We start from the raw sequence: 25,369 nt of genomic DNA on the forward strand, positions 1-25,369 counted from the left end.
TCGCCGAATGGTGACGTGACTCTTTCATGTCTATTCTGGGATAGGTTTAGGCAAACAAATGGGCACAGGTATCAATCGAATTGGTACCTAGGAATACCCATGTATGCAGCCAATTTCTCATATTGGGTTCCTGATCCTTCGAAGAGTCCTGCGCTCCTTCATGACAAGGATTCACGGCAACGTAGCTCCGCCACATTCGTATGGGGCACGTTGTTGTTCACTCAAAAGTCCTAGGCAACCTCGCTCAAGCCAAAAGTCTCAAACTCGTGATATATTCCTACTGAAGTCTCCTTTCATTCCAGCGCCTCGCCCGTCACCGCAGTTGAAAGGCAAAAGTGGGAGTGAGATGAGTTCAGACATCACCTTGGCCACTGAAGATGGAGCAGCCTTCGAATCGACGAGTGCAACTCCGGCACCAGCAGGCGACCTCATCCTCGTCGTCGGTCCATCTAGATATGAAGTCCGCGTCTATTCTCTTATCCTGACCAATGTCTCTTCCATCTTTGCCTCAAAGATATCAATAGAAAACTACAGCGACAATGCCGTGGTGTCAGACCACCCGCGTCTTTCCCTCCCAGACGACGATCCCAAGGCGATGGAAATCATGTGCCACATACTCCATGGCAATAGCCTGAACGCAGAGATGGGAAAAATACCGCCAAGGTTGATTCTGGTTGTCGCCATCCTAGCAGCAAAGTACGACTGTACTCTCGCCCTTAGGGCGGCAGCAGAGTACTGGCTCTCGCCTGAGATCATGGATACCATCGCGCAGTCTGGAGTCGTACGCCCAGAGAAGAAAGACCTCCTCCTGGCGGCGTACTGGTTCAGGTACGAAAAGGCTTTCGAGGCGGCGTCACTGCGATTGATCACCGAAATAGCGTGGAGTTTCGGCTTTCTGGCAGATGGGAAATCGGGAGAGGATGAAGTCGTCGCACTGAGGATTGCTAGTGAGCTCTTCTTTACTCCTATATTCACCGCGTACTTATCTAATACACGGCATTCAGGAGAAATCGGCTAACACGGAGGGCAAATAGTTGCACTGGAGCAGAAACGCAACGAAATCCGTCTATCTCTCTACACGCGAATGATGAAGCAGATTCACGCAATACCCTACTGCCAATGCAGCATCCGCAAGCCAGCTCCCTGGTGGAAGCGGCTTCTCCGCCGTCACGAAAACACAAACCGGGTCACGACTACAGCCACATCTTCAGTCCTCCGCAACGTAGACATAGATATCCTATCGAGGGGCACGCCGTACATGTCCATCAGCTCGATGATGAGATTAGCTGATGAGAAGATGTCAAAGGTGTTGGAATGGAACCGCGTCGGACAATGTCACGTGTCGGGCCCGCCTCTGGGGCACCACAAGACGTTGATGAAGTGTACCGTGAGCCAATTCAAGTCGAGCGGAATACTGAGGGGTATTTGCCTGGCTTGTCTGCATCCGCAGATGGTGTGCGAGGACATCACGGCGTATGGGGAGGCGAACGCGAGGGTGCGGGAGTTTGGAGAGTTGCTCCCAGACGAGGTTTGTTGACAGCTCAACGATTCGAGACCGGACAAGCTGCACCTCTTTCTGAAATAGGGCATAGCTGGGCGGGTTTGCATCGGGCGTAGGAGCTCCATGCATACGGACAGGGGACGATACAATGCGGCCAAGGTCGGAACCAGATCCAAAACGAAGTGAGGCGAGCAAATGTCTCACAGCTGATAATCTCTGCCAACAAGTGCTAGTGTCGAAGCTGCCGCCTTTGCCCACCTCGAGTAACATTCCGATGATACTCGATTAGAGATGAGTCTGTTCTGGGCCAATATCTCGCTTAGCCATTTCTGCTCATTGGTCCATATTACCTGCATGGGTTCAATAGACAGTATGACAACAGCAGTCGATCAAACGCTAGAGTTGTTTTCTCGCATTGGCGTTTTGTAACCGGACTGACATGGTCATGCAAAGAATGTATGATGACTGCAGTGATAAGTTAATATTGCCTACTGCGTAACGTCAACCTCAAATAGAAGTTAGGTTGTAGCATCAACAGCCTCTGCATGCAACTATGCTTGATTCTATGAGTAGAAGACAGCGAAAGTGTGAAGGCCCTGCTCTAGAAGTGTGAATACTTTTGGAGCTCTTAAAATCCCGAGGACTCGACAGTCCTCTTGTATCACCCCTTCCTCTGAGCCTCAGTCCATATTATAGTTCCCTCTTTGGAAATGAATTGATTGTTCATCTGCCAAACTTTTGTATCAAGCTCGACACTTTCGAACATTTCGATCAACACCAACCGCCATCATGTCCGAGCCTGACAACATTGTAATTCATCAAACCATCGATGAGTCTTCCGGCATGCTACAACCCAGCGACCCAAAAGATGACCAAGCCTCGGACTCCAAGAGCAATCCGGTACATTCGACTGATCAACAACAGTCACACTTAAGGATGCAACTTTTGACAATGGCGCGCCATGCCCACTCCGAAACAGTGGGCGAACTCGATACGCTCCGCGACCTGATTGAAAGATACAAATCGGAAGTCAACGCCAAAGATGAAGACACGGGCAAGACGCCTATTCACGTTGCGGCTCAAAATGGCCTCGTCGGTGCCGTTGAACAGCTGCTCAGGGCTGGTGCCGAGCTCGAAACTCAGGATCGCGCAGGTTTCACGCCTTTGATGACAGCCACTGAGTGCCAGAAAGTAGACGTCATGAAAAAGCTTCTCGAGCCTCGACCCGAGTTTGGCGGTGATATGAAGTCTCAACTGCAGATTTGCGGCAGTTCAGGACTTACTCCTCTCTCATGGGCATGCCTTTTCAACTTTCCGGAAGGTGTGGAGTGTTTGATCAAAGCTGGCGCAAATTGTAACGTTCGGACTACGCGTTCCCGATCAACACCTCTGATATTGGCTACTAGCTGGGGTTACAAGGATGTAGTGAAGCTCATCCTTGATACTGACAACCCCAATGGGTGTGCAGATGTCGATCTGCGAGATTCCGAAGGACTCACTGCTTTACATTCAGCAGTGATTGAAGAGAGTGTTGAAATGGTCAACATGTTGCTGGGCGCCAAGGCCAATGTGAAGATTCGTACTAACGATGGACAGACGCCTTTGCACATTGCAACCGAACAAGGCTGTGAAAGCTTGATCAAATTGCTGGCGGTGACAAATCCCGATGTAATTGACCAATCTAAACAGACCGCCTTGCATCTAGCGAGTAGAAAGGGCAATGAAACCATTGCTGGATGGCTTCTGGAGAGGAAAGCTGCTGCAGATGCAACTGATGAGGTCGGTCAGACACCTCTTCACCTTGCACTCAATGGTCTGCTCGGAGTCCAAGAAATATCGGCCTTAAATCGACCGGGCTATGATGACTCAGAAGGGCAAGCTCAACGGAACGCGGAGCTTCTACCTCAAACTAAACCGTACGTGGCTACGATAAAGCTTCTGCTCGAGAAAGGGGCCCGACCTCAAGCCCGAACCTCGACGGGTCAGACGGCTCTGCATCTTGCCATGTCATGTGGAGAACTTTCTAGCCTCGAGTGCATCCTGAAAAAGATGAACAAGAAAGATTTGCGTGTTCAGGATGAGAAAGACGAGACCGCAGTGTCTTCCATTTTTGAACTCGATGGACAGAGGCGGGCGACCGCGATGAGAACCTTTTTCAAATTGGACTTGGTCAAAATTTCCGACTTCGTCCAAGATGACAGATGGAACACTGCTCTGAATTGGGCTGCAAGCGATCCTCATTTACACGACATCGCAGTGCTGATTTTACGACACAAGACCAGAACTCCTTCAACGCCATCTGGGTCAGAGGACTGGGGCGCAATCAGGTGGGCAGCTCACCGAAGGCTACCAAAGGCGCTTCTACTGCTGATTTCTACCTCTTCGGAAACTGGCGAAATCGAAAAGGCCTTGGAGTCAGTCCTGAAGTCAGCCCCGGAGCTGGCGAAGGAGTCAGGGGGCAAAGAAGCCATCGACAAACTTCCTCTGGTGCTATGGCTGCTTATTGCTGCTTCTAGTCAGAGCAATGAACTAAGAAGGGCTTTGAAAGAAGCTTTGATGACACTGGAAAACCAAACCTCCACTCAAAAATCGCGACAGAGGACCGCAGGGAATCATTCAAGGCAAAGTTGAACGATGAGAAGTCGAAACAAGAAGGAAATAGCAACCAGAGAGAAAAAAGGAAAAACGAACGACGAGTGTCAGAAAGGACCCAGCGAGTTCGAGTCAGAAATCCCTCAAGTCAATGCAGTGGGAAACTATCAAAGATATCCTCCGCGACCCTCCCTTTGCACGACTTCATAAAGAGCCCATGAATTACGGATTACCACGTCCAAAAATCAAGGATTTATCCTTAGACTTGCTGGACGAATTCAAAGCGAACATTGTACAATTCTACGAGATGAATCGCGTATCTGGAACACTTCAAGTCAAGAGATCAATCCGCGAGGTCATCTACAAGGCTGGTCCAGCCAAGATCATGCAAACAGGAACAAAGATGCAAGAAGCCGTCTCCAATTTAGATGGAGACAAGAGCAAGGTTGAGTCAAGCTTTACATGGATCCATCTACCTGCTACGAATGTGAGTATCGGCTATAAATACACTCGATTGACTAAAAACTGACGTGAATTAGATGGGTTGGATGAATGTGAGTCCTATACTACCTTTCATGCGTCTTCGGTTTGTATAATAGTGTATATGTGTAAGCGGAGTAAGGGAAGGGGGAAGGGATGATGGACGAATGCATGCAGCGAGAGTCTGAGAGAAAGTCAAAACTTACAAACATCCCAGGACCTTCTGACGAGGATTTCGAAGGATGAAGAATTCACTCCTCGCCAATACTATGAAGCCAAGTCGTTTTTTCAGGACAGCTGGGTTGAGGTACCGGATAAGAAATCTGATTCAAGGATCATGAGGCCGCGAGCCGTTTTGAGGCATTCGAAAGAGACGGCAGGTAAGATAATGGGCCGAGTTGATGAGACAAACCCTCAGCAGACCGTATCTGCAGTCAAGGGAATGAGAATATCCATTGGGGAAGAAGAAATTCAGAAAGGAGAAAAAGGAGAAGAGAACAATGAAGGAAAGTGTGAGAGATGCAAGTCTGAGAAAACAGAGCAGAGTTGCGCCGGAGACAGCCCAGATGAGTTTGTTACCACATCGGCAGTTTACGTAAGTATCCCATTCAAATCCCATGTTACGAAGTTGAAACTGAAAGAAGATCACAGATGCCTTACTTCTGTTTTTCGGTTCATGAGAAATCAGGGAAGCTCGATGGAGCCAGGAAGCACTATGAGAGGTTGTTGGAAGCCTACGGGGATGATTTCACCCAGTCGGTCGTCCACGGATCGCCGACACTTGATGAGTGGTTTTACCACTTCGCAAAGGACGAGGAATCAGTTGATGATAGAAACCATCGCAACAGAAATCAGGTTGTGACTAAGTATTTGGAAGAAGAAGAAGAGGCGAGAGAGCGAAATGGGCAGAGAAAGAAGCTTCCTGGAAACTTTAGTCACTCTAGTGAGTTGACAATGCTGCGAGTCAATCAAATTTGGCTTTGGATCATCAATGACAGTAAGTGAAATAATCTTTTTGCTAGCTTTGTATATTTTCACTGAGACCTCCGACTATTAGAATGGCTCATAACGGCGAATTCTTGCTTGTTAAGTAGGCGCGACGGTAAGCTGGTACAGGGAATCCTTGACCAACTCAGCAAACAAGCTGAATATGGAGGCCGCAAATCTCAGCCAGGATCGGCAAGTGAAATGAGCGAATTAATCATCGATTACTGTGTAGGCTCATTTGAGAGGCGGCCGGATCTTGGAAGGCGACCACAAAAGCCTTCGACTGACGTTGGTGAGAACCGGAAGCTTGTGAAAGATGAGATTAGGGACGAACTGTCTATCAGTCAAATCTACTCCAACCACATGAATCGAATTGTGACTCAAGCCCATCTCACACTATACTGCTGATCTGAAGTAGCTAATGAGATGTTAGGGGAGGGATGAAACGGCACTTTATAACTCATTCAAGAATCGGAGACAGAATGGGCGGCGGAGCCAGCAGCGCGATTTGCAGCAAGTTGGTGGCATGGAGAGGACAATCAAGCAGGCAGAGGAATTATACGGTGACATCAAGGATGTCCGTGACGAGTTGAATATCCTCAAATCGGTCGCACAATACCAGGAAACTGTGCAAATGAGATTGAGAAACTGCCAGAAGAAGACTACCGATCTTTCCGCGGCCTATATTGTGAACAACGTTAAAGAGCTGGATGTTGTTGCCGACAGAATACAATCAGCGGTAAGTCTAGCGCTCTAATGCAATTGACCGCAGGACAGCGCAACAGCTGATTGTGAATCGGTGAAAAGGTCAACACAACGATCTCGTTACAGCAAAACGAAATTGCAAACCGCCAAGCAACGCTAGCAGGCGAGCAATCAAAGGTCCTTATGGTCTTCACTTTTGCGACCTTGCTCTTCGTAAGTTCCATGTGTTGAGAAAATTTATTTGCTTGGTAGCTTGTGCGCTGACCAACTCGTCAAGCTTCCTTTATCTTTCCTTTCATCTCTATTCGCCCTGGACGTTTCTTCCTTCCTTCAGACGCCTAACTGGGCATTCTTTGTAATATGTAAGTCTTACTCATCGTGCATAGCTTCTAGTACGTGCAAGATACCCGATGACCTTTGACCCGACAACCCTCAGTCCTTGGATCTATCATGGTTTCTGTCGTCATAGGGCTCGTTGCCTTCTTCTGGGAGAAGATCGAAGAGTCTGTCATTGCCGTCAAAGAGTCTACCATGGTTTCTGTCCTCAGAGCACTTGTCTGCTTCTTCTGGGGGAACATCAAAGAGTACGGGAAAAAGGTTTGGAGAAAATCGGGGGAGCTAAAGGCTTCGGCCTCCAGATGCTTTAGGTGTTGATGTATGTAGCCGACCCAGATGTTCGTATCCTTGGCGTTTCCAATTGCTCAGTGCTGTTCTATCACGTATGGTTCATAATGAGTGTTTTGCTAACTAAGCAAAATCATCAATTTAACGGTAAATATTCGCCGTATCATAGCACGCCTATATGACGCATGACTTGAGCAGCCGTCTGTGGCGGCAAGACAACGGGCAGCGGGAAACGGACGACCTGCGAGAGGCGAGCAACTTTGACGACTGGGAGCTGCTGAAGGTGAAGTCTCCGTAGAAATATGAAGATATGGATCTAAGACAGTTTCGGCTGCTGTATTCTTGACAGCAGGATTGTCCACACGTGATCCGTAATTTCTCCTCAAAGTCGGATCCTACAGAATTCAATACCCAAAACTATTTAGGCCGGAAAATGCACAGTCGATTTCGTCCTAATGAAAATCCCTTCGCTCTCAAAGACAACAGCATCCGCGCAATGCGGCTTCCGGTTTGCTATGCATCAGCTCTTGCTGATCTTCCATCATTCTCACTATGATACCATTTCCATTGGCCAACTCCTGGATGCTCCGCAAAATGCTTACGATGGGACGACGATCTTGACAAGGCGACCAAGCTTCGTCGTGTGGTCGGTACACGGCACCGATGCTGAGTGAATAGCCGAGTCGCAGGGGTTTTGAAAGAATTGTTGAATGTTCTCATGGCGTAACTTAACTGTTTACACCTATCGGGAGCGCGGCACGCGTGGCAAGCGCGGGTGTAAAGGTAAGCCGGGAAGATCGGCCCACGAAGTTCGGTATCGGATTCTTTAAAAAGATCGCGAGATACCAAACTGTTTTAAGAAGGAGAGCAAGAATCCTGATTATAGTCATCTATCTAGAGTTCGACCTAGTGATCTGATGTCGGCCTGTTCGGATGGGTATAGTACCTTTGCAAAGCCTTAACCCACCTATAACATCTTTAGTATATATAATCTCAATAAGCAGCTTCATCAAATATGTATATGGTAGACTGTCGTCAATGTCGGAGTCCTTAGTTCTCACCCACTCGCTTGCGCATCATGCGCTACATTCGACATCTCGGACTCATCTTTGCAGGCTTCACCGCTGCACTTGTCCCATCATCTATAGGTGGAAAACCTCGTAGTAGCTATGTCATTGAATATGGCGTTACCACGGAGAGCGTGCGGTACCTTGTCTGTGGGACATTCCATGACTGAAGGCGCTAACATACGGCAATAGTCTGAAGGTATGCCATTGACCATCGAGGATGAACTTGTAGAATATGGATTCTCCTGCTCTGTCAATAAGTTTCGCGAGTACAACTCAAACATTCTTCACGGAGCCTCTTTCTCGCTGAAATGCGGCGAAGGAGCGATTCAACTCCACCAACCATCGTTGGATACAATCGCTATCGTCACTAATGCCCAAAATGTTTGGCGTCTTCCCTCCGAAGGGGGCTTGTTCAAAAACCAGAGAACATCAAAGCAACAGCAACTCCCACCCGGAGAGCCAAAGCATCCAGAAATCAACGAACTTGGCCGCAGAAGCGCTGTGCAAGCCAATGTCGACAGCACCAGGATCGCCTCCAAGGCCGCGCTTCTCCGGGCTTCGCATGAGGACACTGGCGTTTTGCGCTTACACGACGAGAATGTAACTGGCGCAAACGTCCGCGTTGCCATCATGGATGCCGCGATTGACGTGACTGCGCCCGGCCTGACCGAAACGAACATTGCATACACCACCAACTTGCGGACCGGCGCCAATAATTCAGCCGGGAGCTGTGACCCGCACGGCACCGGGAATCTCGGCATCGCCGGCGGGAAAGGCGATCCGCTATGGGGCTATACCGGTGTCGCACCGGATGCCACCTTTGAAGCGATCGCCAACTCTGACTGCGTCAACCCCATTGACGGGGACGACCAGGTGAATGACTTCCTTCATATGTACGAGCGACATTTGGACATCATTTCCATTCCTTATAGCTACGAGTTGGAATATCCTGAAGGTAAGGGGTGCTTTTTCTGTGTTGTTCGGCAACTGTTGTGTATCCATCCGCCTGCGGATTGACCACGTTCACTTGCTAACTATAGGGTTAGCCCCTTGGCCCGCGTTGATAGAGCGTATGTTCGACAACGGTACTCTCGCAACTACCGTTGCCGGCAACACCGGTCCGGGGTTGTATTCGATCAGAGCACCCACGGCTAGTCGCGGCGGCATGGCTATCGGTACCTACGACACTTCCCTCGTCCCGGTCTACACATGGCAAGGAAACTGGACAGCAGGCGGTGAGACTGGTCCAGTGTACTACCACCCGAGTGATCCTACCGATACGCAAATGTTTGACCTGCCCGCCCAGATCAACTTGACATTGTGGTGGCCTGGCGCTGTCGATCCTGCAGCTCTGGAGGGACCCCAAGATATTGTGTCTTCTTGCCGCCCTCTTCCAGCCGGCGCGAAACTGCCCTCAGATCCGAAAACCACGATACTTCTCCAGTCTAGATACGAATGCTGGAGCGACGCAGACGATACGTCAGTGGATATCACCACCAAGTACGGAATACCCTATATCATGGGTTACGCTCCCAACTACGCCGTTCACGCACTCAGCATCCCCCGCATGGGTAGCACGAATCTGAGCCCTTCCGTACGTGCAACAGTCAACATCGGTTTCGATGAAGCCGCAAAACTCGTATCGCTGCTCGCAAAACATGGCCGCGTTGATCTCTCCCTGACCGGCGATCCATCGTCAGCCAACATGAACCTCAGCTTCATCCCCAACAACCAGACGGGTCTCACGCCGTCATCCTGGACAACATGGGGTCCGGCCTTGGATACTTACATGGGCGTGGCCGTTCTTGGACCATCGCAGTACGTCGCCATGCCGTTCCCTGCACGCCTCGGCGGCCTCGGCGTATGGGCCGGAACCAGCTTCTCAACCCCGTACCTGGGCGGCGTTGCGGCCCTAGTAAAGTCTGCTCATCGCGAGTGGTCGCCGCGCCAGATTCGCAATGCTATCGTGGCCACGGCACATCCTGTCAATTACAACGACGGTATTCCGAACTTCAAAGTTCATGATATCAAGGCCCCGGTCCAGCAGCAAGGAGGTGGAAGGGTCGATGCCTGGTCTGCTGTACGGAGCGCCACGACTGTCAACGTGACGGAGCTTGCTTTCAACGACACCGATAACAGACCGCCGTACCTAAGTTTCACATTCACAAACACTGGTGTCGAGGAGCTCACTTATCAACTGGATCATGTACCAGCGGGTTCAGGTTACGTGATCGATCCTGCGGCCCCCTACACCTTCTCATTGCCAAGTATCAGCGATGCCTACGCTAGCGTATCGATTTCTCCCAAAACTCTGACTCTGAAGGGCGGCGGGTCTGCTTCCGTGGCAGTAACGATCCTCTCCGAACCCGACTTGGCCGATGCAGCAAGTCGGCTATCATTTTTCGGCGGTTACATCGCAGTCCAATCATCAGCTTCGGAGGCGAATCTTCTGACTGTGCCTTATACTGGTTATGGAGGATCGCTGCTGAACTTACCCATCATTGATCGGACTCAGACTAAATTGATTGGAGTCAGGCTGCCGGATTTCGCATTCATCAATGTTGAGCCCGGAAGGATATTCAACGCCATATGTAACGCCAGTATTGGCATCGACGAGAACCCCATCACCTATCCTGACGGCATATATCCCGGCTTCGCCTTCCAGCAAGTTGTGAGGAGCAGGCTAGTCACTTACTCTATGGTGAACACCAAGACTGGCGAAGCACCATTCCACAACAACACCGTCGGAACAGACGCGGAGCCAATGACTGCAGCTTGGTTCTGGGGTGGCTCAGAGAACAACAGGACATTTGTGCCGACTGGAACCTATGTCTGGGAGGTACTCGCGCTAAGGATGAATGGTGACCGTAGCAACCCAGACCATTTCGAATTCTGGAGGTCAGAGGAATGGAGCCTGATTTACGGTCTGAACAGTACTGGCTTGCCCACGGTGTAATGCCTCTGTCGAGCAACGGTTAGACGAGCAGCGCCTCGTGGAGATGCTCGTTCTCTTGACAGAAGCCTTGACTTGAAGCCTTTGCTCCTTTATTCCGTCTATAATATTAGAAAGGTAGAACTCCAAGGTAAGGATGCATATGTAGCTCTAGAAAGCCGTCTGGAGCGGGAAGACTGATGGCCGAGTGGGCTTGACGGGACGGAGACGAGACTGAAGTTGGCGTGGAGCCTGAAGTTGCAAGGTCTCGGCATATATAAAGTGAAAGATGGTAAAGGCCACTTCGCTATGAATGGCAAGCACCATAATCTTCTTCAAGACAATATGCTCTCACGAACCTGACCTCGGGCATACTCAAAAGTGCCTCCCTCACGAGCCCATCCTCCACATCCAACGCCGTCGCCTTCGCACCCCGTAACTTCATCTCTGAGTCTCCTACGTCACTCGTGACTCTCAATCCATCCTTCTCTCGATAGATCTCCTCCCTTATACCGCCGTCATTCGCTGGTATACCTGCCGCAGCAGCCCGAGCCATAACCCACCCCCTCGCAACCTCACTCGCCCACGTCCCATTCAACCTCCTCATCCACTTGTCATTTCTCACAGCCCGTCCAACTCTCTCCGTCCCGCTTCTCGCCCAGAGCTCCAGATCAAACTCCAAAAACACCGGATTCCGCCACCGAGAGCCCAGCACGCTCTTCACACGCGCAATCTCATCCGCATCCTCCAAGTCCGTGACGACGATCGTAGTCCCACAGTCACTGTTTCCGCCGTAGACGTGACCGCCGCCAAACATACGCCTCACGGCGTCCCGGCCATGCGTGCTACACCGCACACCCAACGAATCAAACTTCAAACTCACGCGCTTCACCAGCGCCGCGCGTTCAAAAAGACGGGCATACCACTCCGCCTCAGCGCGACCCACGAGAACATGCCGCGCCCTCTGCACGAGATCCCTAATCCCCCGTGGCTCGTCTCCCTCGATGTCAACCCAGCTGTCCAGCTCCAACACATCGCGGTCCCCATCAAACCAATAACACCGCGTCCTGCCCCCTTTGCCCGTCTCACTGCCTTCAAACGTGAGCCTCGCCAGCGCGCCGTGCTTCATCGCTACAGCTCGCGACTCGCGACATGCTCCGGCGATGGCGGGCGGGCGTAATAGCGGCGGTGACGATGGAGACTTGTTCGACTTTGTCTTCTTTTTGCCCCGTGCGTCTACACGGAGGACCCGCGAGGGGATCGCAACGAGGGACCAGACTCGGAGACGCAGTTCGGGAGGCAGCTGGCAGAATTGTGGAAAGGTTGGATGTTGTGGCGGCTGCGTGTCGTGGTGGGAGAGCATTGTCTCCATTGCGGCGAGGCGCTTTTCCAGGGCTGTTTGAGATTGTGCGATTCTCTCGAGGAGGTGAAGGGTTTGCTTCTGAAAAGTCTCTGATTCCATACTTTTGTTTGAAATGAACTGATAGATTGGGATGTGACTCCTAGTGTGAGTCGGATATACACCTCTTCAGCTGTTGACTTCACGGATAATCAATATGAGAAGGTTTGCGTGGCTCGTGAGATCTTCCACCGGCGACGTCTCTGATAAGAACATTACAAGTTTCCAGCCTCAAAAACTCACCGCCAGGCGCCGGAAACCGCGGGAAGTCCATCCTTTTTACATCACCTCACCATCTGAACATCTAAACACAATAAGAACCGTATTCGCATCAACCCCCCCCGCCTCAAAAAGTCTTGGCTCCCCCAGCAGCCAGCGGCCAGCGGCCGACCTGCACTTCGTCTGGTGTTTACTGTGCGGTTTGTCAGTCTGCAAAAGCATGCAAGTCTCGTAGGTAAGCATCTTGGTAAGCGTTGTAAGCAAGTCCGGTCCCCGACTGTGCATGCCAGTGCGGAGACTTGGTTCATTGAACGGACAGGGGTAGAATCAGCTAGGATGGCTCCAATTGGGCAAGTCCGTTTTCGGGGGACCACAAGGACGGGAATGAGGCTGCACAGTAATACATGAACAATCCTAATCCTGTGCTCCATAGGCTCGTTGGCTCGGAGGATCGTCATGACTTCTGCTTTTATTTTTTGTGTGCATTTTACAGCTTAAAATCTGCATTGTTCTTTTCCCAGCCCCTTGGAGTCTCTTCTAGATCGGCCACCTTATCAACAAGCTTCACCTTGAGGTTCCGATTCCGCTCCGTGCAGAGTTCGTACGTTGTGCTGAGGTTGAAGAGGAGAGTGTGCGATGAGTAGCCGGATCCGACCATATCCTCGAAAATGGCTCGTGCCTGATGTATGCCTAGTTGTCAGCCGTCTTTGTCATGCTTGAGTTGTCATGAAATGAGACCACAAGTAACAACACGAGAACGAGAGAAAAGACTTGAGAAGAAACAAAAGAAAACTCACCTCTGTCAACTTGCCAGTGTAAAGAAGACACACCGCCATATTGACACCAACCATCTCATCTGCAACTTCCTCCCTCAGTCCTCTCCAGGTCGCAAGCGCCGCCTCGTACTCCCCATCAGCCATCTGACAAAGCGCGCCCACAACCGTCTCAGCATGTTTCCCATCCTCCCCAGAACCCTCCCCTCGCACGACGCACCGCCGCGCCGCGTCCGCATCCCCCAAGTGAAGCCACAGCAGAGCCCTCGACAGCACCATCTTGCCGTCCCCGCGGTCCTTGAGCGTAGCCAAGTGATGCGCAGCGCCGGCCGGGTCATCCATCTCCACCAGCGCGCCCGCGACAGCAACGCCCAGATCCTGCAGCCGCGCCTTCCAGAGCTCCCTTGCCGAGTTATCGTGCCGCGCCGTCGCCTTGCTGATCTGCTCGCGCGCCTCCCGCGCCAGGTCGTGGTAGCTCATGACGGACCTGCGCGGGTCGCTGAACCCGAGGGCCTGTAGCCGCACGTTGAGTACGCGCAGCTCCCAGGGCACCAAGTGCTCGCCCGTGGTCTCGTCAATGTAGACGCCCGCATTCAAATCTTCCAGCGCCCTCACCTCCTGCGCTGCCACCGCCGTCGCGTCGATGAGCGTCAGGCATGCTAGGCGCGTGTACAGCAGGCTAAAGATCCTCTGATGGTCCGAAGGCGCGACCCGTGGCCGGTCCGGACTACCTGTAGCCGTCAGCTCCTGGACCGCGGCGATGGCGGCGGCGCGGAAGTGACCCTTTGCCAGCAGGTCTTCGAGCGGAGCATCGGTTGGCGGCTGTTTGGAAGAGTTCCTGAACGCGACCGGGACGTTGACCGGTTGGATGGTGTGGTAGATCTCAGGCCGCAGGAGGAAGCCAAAGTCCTTGGTGACGGTCGTCTTCACGGGCGGTGCTGCGGGGGAGTGAGGTAGCGCTGGTGAGCGTTGTCCTGATATCGGGCGTTGCTGCGTCGTGTCTTCTGTGGCGGCGGCTTTTGGCGACAATGGGTCATTCAGAGGGGTGCTTGAGAGTCTGTTAGAAAAGGCAAGTATTCCAAGACAAGACGTTGAGTGAAACTCACTCGTCCAGGTCGAGCGGACCCTTAGTCGAAGAACGTGGACGCACCGCTGTACGAGAAAGATTAGTGAACATTCGGTGATACTTGGTCCCCTCATTCTCAGTCTTATTCATGAGCGCCATAGCTTCTACCAAGACCAGGGTGATGAGATAGACCGAGAGTGAGAAGAAAGCGGGCTCTGAGATTAGAGGAGGTTTGCTGGTGAATGATAAGCACTTACGCCTCGTCACTGATATGTTTCGTCCATGTCCGCGGTTTATCGGAGGTTGGGACATCGTATTGAACGGTTGAGGGGATCTCAAAGGTGGTGTTGAAAGTGAACATACGGCAGCAATATGGACCTGGGTGAAGCTCAGCAAGTATCGGCCAGTTGGTCTGTGCAGCGGTCGATGAGAAGCTGGGCAGGGAAACCCCCATTTATGCGATAAAGGGGCACAGGCAACTACATCAGGAACAAGCACCTGGGACTTTCGCTACTGAAGTACTTCACATGCACGACATTTTTCATCCCAGTATTTCACCGTAGTGCAATGTTCTCACACATCTCACATTGTAGCAAATCGTGGTGGCAAAGGACTTCTATTAGCCGGTAGTGATATCTAAACCGAAAAGGCAGAGCTTTTGACCATTCCCAATATCTCAAGTTTCCATCAGATATTCGTTCTCTAACCCTTGGCAGCACCGGCCTTGATGAGCAAGATGTCTCCATCTTCCACAACGTAGTCCTTGCCCTTCGTCATAACCTTGCCCTTGGCCTTGACCTCGGCTTCAGTGCCGAGCTCCTTGAGTGTGGTGAAGTTGTAGACGAGGACTTGAATAAAGGTCTTTTCAAAGTCGGTGTGAATGACACCGGCGGCCTGGGGTGCCTTGGTGCCGTTGCGGAGAGTCCACTGGCGAACTTCGTCCGTGCCGGTGGTGAAGAAGCTGCCAAGGTTGAGGACCTTGCGCATCTGAAGAACGATCTTGGGAAGGGCGGACTCGGCACCAACGTTCTTCTGCTCCTCCTTGGACTCGGCCTCAGTCTCGTAGCGGGTCAGACGCTCCTCGAAAGAGACGGAGATGGGGATGATGGGGTCGCCTTGAGCGTGCTCCTTAACCCACTCGGCAACCTTGGGAAGGTACTTGTTCTTCTTGCGAATGAAGTCCTTCTCCGACAGGTTCACCAGGTAGACGACGGGCTTGGCGGTAAGGAGGAACAAGGGGTTGATGACCTCGATCTGTTGTTCTTGTCAGAAACAGTTCCTTCTCATAAATGTTTTGCGATGAAATTGTATGAGGGAGTTGTGTCAAATCAGAATGGGTTTTTTGTCTCAATATGCCGTAGCATTCGAAGAGCTGGGTTTATGGTTCGGATCTTAGATCCTTTGTCATCATGTGACGAGAGGCGTGAGATGAGGAAAAGAAATGCGGTTGTCAGTCTTACCTCCTTGGGGCCCCAGGTACCCTTGCGGACTTCATTGCCGTCCTTCAAGTGCTGGAGAATCTTCTCAATGGTAGCCTGCTCCTCCATGGCCTTCTTATGCTCGAGACCCTTGCCGCCAGAGCGAGTCTTCTTCTTCTGGTTCTCGAGGGCCTTCTCGGTGAACTCGATATCCTTCAACCGCAGCTCGTCGCTGATGATGTCGAGATCACGGGTAGGGTTAACGTCACCCTCGACGTGGATAATCTCGGCATCGTCGAAGCAACGAACGACCTGGAAGATGGCATCGACGGCGCGAATGTGCGACAAGAAGGCGTTACCGAGACCGGCACCAGTGGAGGCACCTCTCGTCAGACCAGCGATATCGTACACCGTGAGGTTGGCAGGCACGCGCGACTTGGGGTTGTACTTTTCGCAAAGCCAATCATAGCGCTCGTCGGGGACGATGACACGTGCCTCCTCAGGGTCGATGGTGGCGTAGGGGAAGTTGGCCGGGTTTCCCAGGTTGCACTTGGTAATGGCCTGGAAGAGGGTGGACTTTCCAACGTTTGCAAGGCCAACCTGAAGAGAAGAGAAGGGGGGTCAGCCTGATCCCGGACAGGTTCTAAGGCCAAGGCGAAAGCGAAGGCTCAAGGCGCAGCACCCACAATTCCACTCTTCAGGTTGTTACCGGGCCTGCCCAGGAGGATCTTCTCCTCGACGACTTGCTTCTTGGGAGGCATTGTGCGTCTTGATTTTGCGTAGTGACGTGTGGTGGTGTAGAGTAGAGTGCAGTGAAGCACTTGAGCTTGGCGAAAGGCAGAGCTAGCTGCGCGGGGTAGCAAAGAGGGAGATTTAGAAGTGAAGGAAGAAGGGAGGAGGATGAAGGACGTCGTTTTGGCGACTCTTGGCTGTGTGACCAGCCCTCAATCACGCGGATTTGCCCGACGACTCAGAGAGCAGAGCGGTAGAGAGAGAAGAGAGTAGAAAGAGGAAGAGAAACCTCGCAGATTGTTTGATCGAGAAGAAAAAGCTTTCGCGACGGAGGTGTTGTGGCCGGCCTTGTTAGATGAATTTTAATGTGCCCCACCAAAAACGGGGCCCAGGTACCTGAAGGTGGTGGCGGCGCGACGGCGGAACAGAAACGCCGGAAGGGAAGTACCTCAGGTCGACCTGAATCTGGAAGGCGCTGACAGCACCACTGAACAGTGAAGCAAGCACGCAAGGCAGGAACCATCCCAGCAACTACCTTAGGTACGCACACCACGCAACCAAGCTGGGAAGCTCGAAGCCCGAAGGAAGCTGGAGGAAAGCGCGGGGCTGGGAGCCACCTCTGACCTCATTCCTTGCATCTCATTGGATCGCAATTGGCTCAACCCGCATGCAGTGAAGAGTACTTGTGCATCCTGCAGAACACCACTCAAATTCTATGGCACAACTCTGGCTGCCCATGTACCTGACCTTACCTTGAAGCTCAACCAGCAACCTCCAGGCCCCTTGAGGTCGTTTAATGCAGCACCTGGGCACCTCACCTGGGCACCTCACCTGGGCATCCTCTTTTGCCTTTCTGCTGACGCCCGCTTTCTCTGCGCCGAGCCAAGCCCAATGAACCTAAGCTACGAGACCTGCCTTGAGGTTCTTTGCCGGGTGCATTGCGTTTGCTTCCGTCTCCTTCTCGTCGCGAGTTCCGTCAAACGTTTCTGTTCATTCTGCAGCCAGCCTAATCCATTGTCTTTGCGTCTTTAATTCACTGAAACATCCTCCATATCTTGTGTCCTAGAAAGTATTCCTTCAGCGCATTTATTCCCCAGACTGGCCCTCTTCCCCGTTTCGTGCCTCGTCTCATCTTCTCCAACAACGCCGCCCCTCTCACCCGACTTGCAGCTGCCGGGGCTCTCACGACGTAACCTGGAATACCCCAAAAAAAGGCAGCAGCACCCGCAACCTACAAAAACATCTCACCCGACAAATTTGCAAAAAAAATGCCTCCACGATCGAGCAATCCCAGGCAGTCTACCGCGTCGCATAGGTCGACATTGTCATTATCCAAAACTGAGGTCACAATCCATGTCTATGATCTGCTACCTGTAAGTTGCTTGGACCCACCGAACCGACAGCTTGGTTCCGTCACCGCCAGCCCAGCTAACAAAGTGACTGCAGCCAGGACGCTTATCCTCTGTTCTTTGGACATTTGGCGCTTCACTACTGCACTCGGGTGTCGTGATCAATGGCAGAGAGTATGCCTACGGCGGGCACGAGCGACGAGGTGTGACGGGAGTATACTGGACAAAGCCCAAGACGGAGCCCCCCGGCGGCACTTTCAAGTCCGAAATCCTCCACGGCTTTACCTTTGCAACCCAGGCTGAGATCGACGCGATTCTGGAAGAAGCCTCGAGAGACTTCCTCGGAACCTCCTACAACCTCTTGACGAAAAATTGCAACCACTTCACTTCCTATCTCTGCAGAAAGCTTACCGGCCGTCCCGGTCCCGGCTGGCTGAACCGTGCGGCAAGCATCGGCGTCGCATTACCCTGCGTTGTCCCTAGGGACTGGATCGACCCACCCGAGTACGATACCGCCGACGGCGCACTTCTGGAAGAGGAGGACGACGGCGATCGTGCTCACGAAGGCTCTAGGATGCTGAAGCAATCGCCGCCGAGATTCCTCACCGAGAACTCCAAGGGTCAAGCGGAGGACGCTGATTGGGATAGCGAGGAGGAACGACGCCGCGGCGGTAACGGCAAGGGCAAGAAGGCCGTACGGGATACTGCGGGTCGCGATCTACCTGCTGCCGAGAGGGCTCCGGTTCGAAAGTAGAGGTCGTCGTCGATGCTCTACAACAACTAGGTATACGGCACATTTGGCGTTACAAAGGTCTGGCGTTTGGGTTTAGTTGGCGTACAGCACTTGATACCAGCGGGATTGGACATCTGCAATTCGATATGAAACCATCAGAATGCAAGGAAATTTTGCTTTTGTGATATGATACAGTTGTACATGTATTGTACAGGCGTTGTTGTGTTGCTCTTCCCCCGCGAACCCCAGACAGCGTACCCCCTCTCTAGACACGTCTCGGGTTCTTGCTCCTCGTTCCACCAAACTTCAATCTCGTCGAATCCGCCACCCGAATGACCTTGCTTCTCCAAAGCTTACCCTCGGGGGCCATGAGAACCTTGACTGCCGCGTCACGTCCGACACCGAATCCTCTGAGCACAATCTCCAGCTTGTTGATCTTCTTGTGCCATCCCGCGTAGTTCAACCTCTCGAGAACGTATGCCGTCAATTGGTACGCGGCGTCGTATCCTTTCCTCTTGGACTTCTTGAAGCCGATGTTGCCGGTCGACAGGGAGATGATGGCGCCACGGTCGGGCTTCGTGACCGTCACGTGCGTGTTGTGCTTATGGGAGTAGATGTGCATGTGGTACGGCTCCAAGAGATCCTCCTGTTCGGGGACGAGGTCATCGAGGCCTGAGCCGCTTGAGGCGAGGCCGCCATCTAGCGACTTGCCGGCAGCCTTGTTCAGGGTTTGGAGAAGCATTGTCTGGTTGTGGCTGGGCGAGCTAGTGCCCGGCGTCGAGGCCGTTGTTGAGTTTGTGGAGCGGGAGCCATACATGGCGGCGAGAAGCTCCTGGCCTCCTTTCTTCGCATCGTCGGCGCGCTGAGTCGGGGTCTGGGAGAAGGGTCGGAGAAGGGCCGGGGAGCATCGTGCTATCGGGGATGGACGGGCGGCAGTCTGGAATATGGATCTCGCCAAGAGGCGAGTCGTCGGTGCGGAGCTCATCGCGGGAGTTGTGTCAGGCTTCCTGTCGCAATGAGGGGAGAGAGGGCAGCCTGTTCGTGACGATGATGGCCCAGCTGCAATGAAGATTTCAGAAATTTGGCAAAGCTCCCGTTCAACGTCTGGAGACATTGCCGCTGTCTGATTGGCTCCCGAGTGGCGCGCCGGGTTGTCTTCGGTTGAACAGGGGCCCAGATTTTTTCCGCGCTCCGCTGTCAACCGAGATCGCTCGCCCAGCAGAGCCCAGAGCTTCTGGAAACCCCCGTCGGAACCTGTCGCGAGCCAAAATTTCTTTGCAACTTTACTCGCCCCCAATCGTCATCCGCATCCCCTTTCCGCCCCTCTCCTCCCTCTCTTTCCCCTGATATCCTCTTTTGCGTTTATCGTCGAGAGGCGGTTGGTTTGGATTATACTACACACATACACAGTATGAACTCTCTCGTGCAGTCGGCGAGGAGAAATCCTCAGAATGCGCTCGTGAGAGCTTCCGCGCGGGCGACGGTCCAAAACCACAGCAGGACACCCGCCTTCAGCCGGTTACTTTCCACAGATATCAGTGGCAACGCTGCGCTGGCCTCATCACGACAAACCTTTGCACGACCCACCTCATTGCGATCACAGTTCCTCCCTGAAGATGTCCGCAGCATCTCGAGCTCGATGCAATCCAGGTCTTTCCACCTGACAGCCAGACAGCTTCAGCAGCAGCAGCAGCCCGAGAAGCCCAAGGCACCCGAGGACGGTGCAAAGCCCGCCGAGGATACTGCGAAGCCCACCGAGGAAGCCAAGGCCAAGGACGCCGAGTCTGAGGGCAAGGAAGAGTCATCCGAGAAGAAAGAGGGCGAGAAGGCCGCGGGAGAGGAGGGTAAGGAAGGCGAGGAGAAGCAAAAGGAGAAGAAGGAGGACATGCCGCCTCCTCCGCCCCACGGTGACAAGACGCCGTGGGAGGTCTTCAGAGAGACGCTCACAGCCGAGTTTGGCAAGTCCAAGGAGTGGAACGAGTCGACAAAGGCGCTGTCCGGCGAGATCCAAGACTTTGCCGAGAGCGAAAGAGTCCGCAAGGCCCGCGAGGCCTACGAGAAGTCCTCTGGCGCCATCTCCTCTGCTGCGACGTCCGCTGTCAAGACCACTGCTGGAGCCATCGGAAAGGGTGCCGCCTGGACCTGGGATACCACCGCCATGAAGGGCGTCCGCAAGGTCGCCAACGTGACGGGAGACGCGCTCGACAAGGCAACCAAACCCATCCGCGAGACCGAGGCCTACAAGAACGTCAAGGATGTTATCGATGACGGTAGCAGCTCGCGCTACGGTGGCTGGGTTGAGAAGGAGGAGCGTAGGAAGAAGCGCGAGGCTGAGGCCCTCAAGCACGGAAAGCCCGAGATCTTTGAGGAAGACCCCAAGTAAGTTTTGGAGAACACAGATTTACGGCTCTTTACTGACTGATGAAGCGCCGGCACCAACGTCACGATCCACAAGGACGCTGCCTGGAAGGAGGCATGGAACGAGTTCAAGGACTCGAACAAGTTCGCCCAGGGATTCTTCAGCGCCGGCAAGGTCTACCGCGAATCCGAAAACCCCCTCATCGAGACCGCGCGACTCGTCACGGACAAGATTGGAGGATGGTTCGCCGAGAACGAGACGGCCCAGGTCATTAAGAAGTTCCGCACAATGGACCCCAGCTTCCGAACGGAGCCCTTCTTGAAGGAGCTCCGCGAATACATTCTGCCCGAGGTCCTCGACGCCTACGTCAAGGGTGACATTGAGACGCTCAAGCTCTGGCTTTCCGAGGCGCAGTACTCCGTGTACGAGGCCCTGACGAAGCAGTACCTCACCGCCGGCCTCAAGTCGGACGGCAAGATCCTCGATATCCGCCACGTCGACATTGTCCGCGCACGCATGCTGGACCCTGGTGAAATCCCCGTCTTCGTCATCACCTGCAGGACACAGGAGGTGCACGTCTACCGCAACGCAAAGTCTGGCGAGCTCGCCGCCGGCATGGAGGATAAGGTGCAGCTGGTGACGTACGCCATCGGTATCACCCGTGTACCAGAGGACGTCAGCAACCCAGAGACGAGAGGATGGCGTCTTATTGAGATGCAGAAGAGCGGAAAGGACTACTACTAAACCACAACCACCACCAACACCAACACTCAACACCACTATTATAACCCCCTACTCCCGACTTTTAAAGGGGTGTATTTCTCAAAAGCGACGAAGATGTTTGGATGATGAATAACAACCTACAAAAAAGCCCCTTCTCGCAAAAAATCTTCAGCCGACAAAAAAGTGTTTTACTACTTGTACAAAATAGAAACTGGGGGGGGCACATGGGACTGGCGAACATTGGGCGCGACGTTGCCACGATGTTTAGTGTGGCCAAAGGGGGAGGAAAGGCAAAAAACCAACACCGCTCTTGAAGGCTGTATGTGTACGTGTAGAAGGAAAAAATGTGTCTTTCATGTAGACGAGGCGATTACCCATACTTCGCGATGTAATACCAAACGAGAACTGGAAAATGTTCTCACCCCATCATTGTTCCCCTCGGGCCTTCTCTTTCGCCGTGTCATTCACCGTCGTGGCATGTTCAACTTCTTCCTCTCTCCGTCTTGACTTCTTAGCAGTCCCTTCGTCTACAACTTGACTCTCTTCACCCTCCTCAGAACTCCGCCTCCTTTTCGCCTTTGCCTCAGCAACCTCCCTCTTCCTCCCCTTCCTCTCCGCCTCCATCTCTTCTTCCTCTCTCAACACCGTCCTAACCTCCATCAGAATCTTACCCAGCAAATTCAACCCCCACCGTCCCCGATCCGCCATGGCTGCCTTGTCCGGCGCGAACCCGATCCCCCAGATCCGATCCATCGGACTCGCCTCCACTAGCTCCCGGTCCCCCGTCGCCAGCAACTGTTTCCGTAACTCTGGCGCAGAGCGGAATTTCAGGAGGTTGCCCTCGCGGACGATGCGCTCTCTGTTCTCGTTCCATTGCGCTTCGTTAAAGTCGTGCACTTTGCGGCCGAGGGCTTTGACTTTGCGCGGGTGGTCTGCTTTGAGGATGGATAAGGCGACGGAGGGGTCGGCGAAGAGGAGGGCTTTGGCATGCATCATGTAGTGTTCTGCTGTTTTGAATGTTATGGATGTGGAGAAGGGTGAGGGTGAGGATGGGGATGAAGACAGAGGAGATTGGGTGAAGGGGTTGGAGGTCCACCATTGGGAGAGGTAGCCTTCTGGCCCGGTTTCCCGCCAGAAGTAGATTGGTGATGTGTCCATGGTGACTACGAGTGTAGAATTCAAATGGAATTTTTTTGAATTTGAAGCTTGAATGCTGTTCGTAGTGAGTGGAAGGTTTTCATGGTTTATATGTGTTGGTTGAGGTTGAAGTGAGGCTGTCTCTGAAGGCAACTGTCTGCCTAGCTGCGTGTTAGTGCCGCCGCCGGATGACTCAACCGAGCGTGAGCGTGAACGGAAAAACATGAAGTGAGTTAAGAAAAAAGACATGTCAAACAGCACAATAATCAACTCTGAATAATGACCGTAATAATGAAGAAGTAGATTGTGTCGTGTTTCTCATGATACTCAAATAAACGCCTCACTTGGGTCCCTGCCCCGTGACAAGACAGTGAGCCTACATAATCATGTAAACCATCTCACTCAACCCGACTTATAAAGAATCCCATCAACCTGCTCATGCCGCCTCACAGCATCCTCAAAACTAGGCAACCCATCGCCCTCCGCAAAAGCCTCATACACCGCCCCAACACACCTCGCCGGCACAGGCAACCCAGCCTGCCACCCGTCCTCCCACGCCCACGGCACACTCTCCACCTCGCCGCTCTCAAAGTCGTGGACCTCAATCTTGACCCCGTCCACGTCCGCAAACGCCTGCAGCGCGACGCTGTTCTGCGACGTGAGCCGGATCTCGCCCTTTTCGCCGTTGACGGTCCACGAGAGCTGCGGTTCGCCGGCGAAGGGCTGGCCCCGTCGGAACCGCGCGAGGAGCGTGGCGCCTTGGGCGGAGACGAGATTTGATGCGGGCAGGATCGCTGTTGCGACGAGGAGGTCGGGCACGTTGCTTGGTACCGTCTCGACGATTTGTTTCGTTGACGGGTCGCGGATCTTGACGTCGGGGCGTTGGATTTGGGTGTGTGAATGCTGGATTGTTGCTTCGCCGAGGACGTGCTGGACCTGGTCGAACACTCGAGGCCCATGTCAATACTTGGTGAGGTTTCATGGCAAAGGGCAAAGAGAAGAACTCACAGTGACCGAAGCCAATGGTGATCACATTGCCACCAACCTCGCGCTGGGTGAAGTACTTCAACCCAGCCGGCAAAACATTCCGATCCAACGAACCACCCGCCGCCCTCACCTCACTACTCAACACCTTTCCAATCCTCCCCTCCTCCAGAATCTCCTTCACCTTCAAAAGCGGTGGCGCAAACCTTCCCTGGACCCCAACCACCGTCTTCGCCCCGCTCCTTTTAGCAGCATCCGCCAGCTCGCCCGCGCGCTTCGCGTCCTGCGCGAGAGGCCACTCGACGTACACACTCTTGCCCGCCTCGACGCTAGAAAGAGCCGTGTCGTAGTGCTGATCCACGCGCGTCGAGACGACGACGAGGTCCACGTCCGGGTCCGCGGCCAGGTCGGCGGGGCTGCCGTAGGCTTTTGTGGAGGAGGGGAGGTTGTAGGCTTTCACTGCGCGCTGCGCGGCTTCGACGCTCGAGTTGCAGAGGGCTGTGATGGTGTATTTGGAGCGGCCGCGCGGGGAGAGGAGATAGGGGAGGTGGGCGCTTGATGCCCAGGCTGTTGTTGCGGTCGAGGAGAGGCCGATGATGCCGATTCTGATGGGTGCCATTATGAAGGTTTGTTTGATGTTGTTGGTGATGACAGTTGGATGAAAGATTATTTGATTGAGTTGTTATATCGAGATGGTTCAGGCTGTGAGTTTATAGTGAAGTGATGGTATGTAGGTGAGGTGTGTAAGACTGAAGATGATGTGATGGCCGATTTGTAAGCTGGCGCATCGCGGTGTAAGTCGATTGGAAGAGGGGTTACAGCCACCTTGGTAATCAACATCCCCCTCGCTTTGATATCGAGATTTTAATGGAATTAACGGTGTTCTACACCAAGTGAGCTTTCGTGGTCTCCGTGGAAAGAAAGCCATTGCCCATGATTTGTCACACTTGGAGAGACACGAGCGGGTGCGAATCTGAATCAACAGATCTGCAACGCGTTCCTCCATGTCTCTTGAATTATGTGACTCTTGTTTGGATAATGCTCGAAGCTCCGCGGTTTGACCTCTTCGCAATCAGTAGAGATGTACAGCATACAACGTGTCAGGATTTGTTCGTCAATCCCGACTCTCTCATTAATGACATACATCGCCCAAGCTCATGTCTCCATTGAGTTGACTGCGGTGAGGCCGGCAACGCCATGTTTACACCCAAGAACACCAAGAATATACCTTCACCCCACAACTTCCTGCCTTAGCTCCCAATGCCATGCTGATGCAGTTCGGATGACATCTCGACCGTAATAAGAAACCAATACGCCAATGACACAATCAAACTAAACCCACAAACATCGAAGCCACCAAAACAAACATACTAAGCCCTACAGTCGTAACACCCGACCCCACTGGTTCGCTGGCAGCAACGTGCAAGTAGAAAGGATATCCAGATGTCTCATTATAAGTCAATGTCCCATTAGTACTCATCTTTCCCTTGCTGGCCCAGCGACGACGACAGGCCACAAACCTAGACAGCGCTGTGTCCTCGTCGGCGTAGGTCGCGGGAAGCTCGCACCACTTGTAGCAGCCCTCG

General features: G+C 53.0%; 9 protein-coding genes across 9 annotated transcripts; 5 read left to right on the top strand and 4 right to left on the bottom strand.

Annotated features, from left to right (window-relative positions):
- Positions 1 to 2,290: 2,290 nt before the first annotated feature.
- Positions 2,291 to 3,140, top strand: N0V96_004282 (uncharacterized protein; the record flags this gene model as incomplete). Its single annotated transcript, XM_065757076.1, has 3 exons — positions 2,291 to 2,771; positions 2,970 to 3,048; positions 3,098 to 3,140. The coding sequence occupies 3 exons, from the start codon at positions 2,291 to 2,293 to the stop codon at positions 3,138 to 3,140; spliced, it is 603 nt and encodes a 200-aa protein (XP_065614289.1).
- A 2,946-nt stretch (positions 3,141 to 6,086) lies between these two features.
- On the top strand, positions 6,087 to 7,187 carry N0V96_004283 (uncharacterized protein; the record flags this gene model as incomplete). Its single annotated transcript, XM_065757077.1, has 2 exons — positions 6,087 to 6,299; positions 7,059 to 7,187. 2 exons carry the CDS (start codon positions 6,087 to 6,089, stop codon positions 7,185 to 7,187), a joined length of 342 nt encoding a protein of 113 aa, XP_065614290.1.
- Positions 7,188 to 8,157: 970 nt separating this feature from the next.
- Positions 8,158 to 10,915, top strand: N0V96_004284 (uncharacterized protein; the record flags this gene model as incomplete). Its single annotated transcript, XM_053188348.1, has 2 exons — positions 8,158 to 8,914; positions 9,027 to 10,915. 2 exons carry the CDS (start codon positions 8,158 to 8,160, stop codon positions 10,913 to 10,915), a joined length of 2,646 nt encoding a protein of 881 aa, XP_053054310.1.
- A 2,081-nt stretch (positions 10,916 to 12,996) lies between these two features.
- On the bottom strand, positions 12,997 to 16,527 carry OLA1 (Obg-like ATPase; the record flags this gene model as incomplete). The annotated part of the gene is made up of 7 exons (XM_053188350.2): positions 12,997 to 13,188; positions 13,307 to 14,339; positions 14,389 to 14,434; positions 14,606 to 14,614; positions 15,056 to 15,602; positions 15,809 to 16,366; positions 16,453 to 16,527. 7 exons carry the CDS (start codon positions 16,525 to 16,527, stop codon positions 12,997 to 12,999), a joined length of 2,460 nt encoding a protein of 819 aa, XP_053054312.2.
- Positions 16,528 to 17,766: 1,239 nt separating this feature from the next.
- N0V96_004286 (uncharacterized protein) lies at positions 17,767 to 18,601 on the top strand (the record flags this gene model as incomplete). The annotated part of the gene is made up of 2 exons (XM_053188351.1): positions 17,767 to 17,871; positions 17,945 to 18,601. The coding sequence occupies 2 exons, from the start codon at positions 17,767 to 17,769 to the stop codon at positions 18,599 to 18,601; spliced, it is 762 nt and encodes a 253-aa protein (XP_053054313.1).
- Positions 18,602 to 18,845: 244 nt separating this feature from the next.
- Positions 18,846 to 19,565, bottom strand: N0V96_004287 (mitochondrial 37S ribosomal protein uS11m; the record flags this gene model as incomplete). Its single annotated transcript, XM_053188352.1, has 1 exon — positions 18,846 to 19,565. One exon carries the CDS (start codon positions 19,563 to 19,565, stop codon positions 18,846 to 18,848), a length of 720 nt encoding a protein of 239 aa, XP_053054314.1.
- Positions 19,566 to 19,991: 426 nt separating this feature from the next.
- On the top strand, positions 19,992 to 21,683 carry TIM44 (protein translocase subunit; the record flags this gene model as incomplete). The annotated part of the gene is made up of 2 exons (XM_053188353.1): positions 19,992 to 20,959; positions 21,008 to 21,683. The coding sequence occupies 2 exons, from the start codon at positions 19,992 to 19,994 to the stop codon at positions 21,681 to 21,683; spliced, it is 1,644 nt and encodes a 547-aa protein (XP_053054315.1).
- Positions 21,684 to 22,088: 405 nt separating this feature from the next.
- Positions 22,089 to 22,820, bottom strand: N0V96_004289 (uncharacterized protein; the record flags this gene model as incomplete). The annotated part of the gene is made up of 1 exon (XM_053188354.1): positions 22,089 to 22,820. The coding sequence occupies one exon, from the start codon at positions 22,818 to 22,820 to the stop codon at positions 22,089 to 22,091; it is 732 nt and encodes a 243-aa protein (XP_053054316.1).
- A 381-nt stretch (positions 22,821 to 23,201) lies between these two features.
- On the bottom strand, positions 23,202 to 24,402 carry N0V96_004290 (uncharacterized protein; the record flags this gene model as incomplete). The annotated part of the gene is made up of 2 exons (XM_053188355.1): positions 23,202 to 23,746; positions 23,808 to 24,402. The coding sequence occupies 2 exons, from the start codon at positions 24,400 to 24,402 to the stop codon at positions 23,202 to 23,204; spliced, it is 1,140 nt and encodes a 379-aa protein (XP_053054317.1).
- Positions 24,403 to 25,369: the final 967 nt, after the last annotated feature.

Source organism: Colletotrichum fioriniae, assembly GCF_027942845.1.
Source record: "Colletotrichum fioriniae strain IMI 355084 chromosome Unknown scaffold_4, whole genome shotgun sequence".
NCBI classification, from domain to species: domain Eukaryota; kingdom Fungi; phylum Ascomycota; class Sordariomycetes; order Glomerellales; family Glomerellaceae; genus Colletotrichum; species Colletotrichum fioriniae.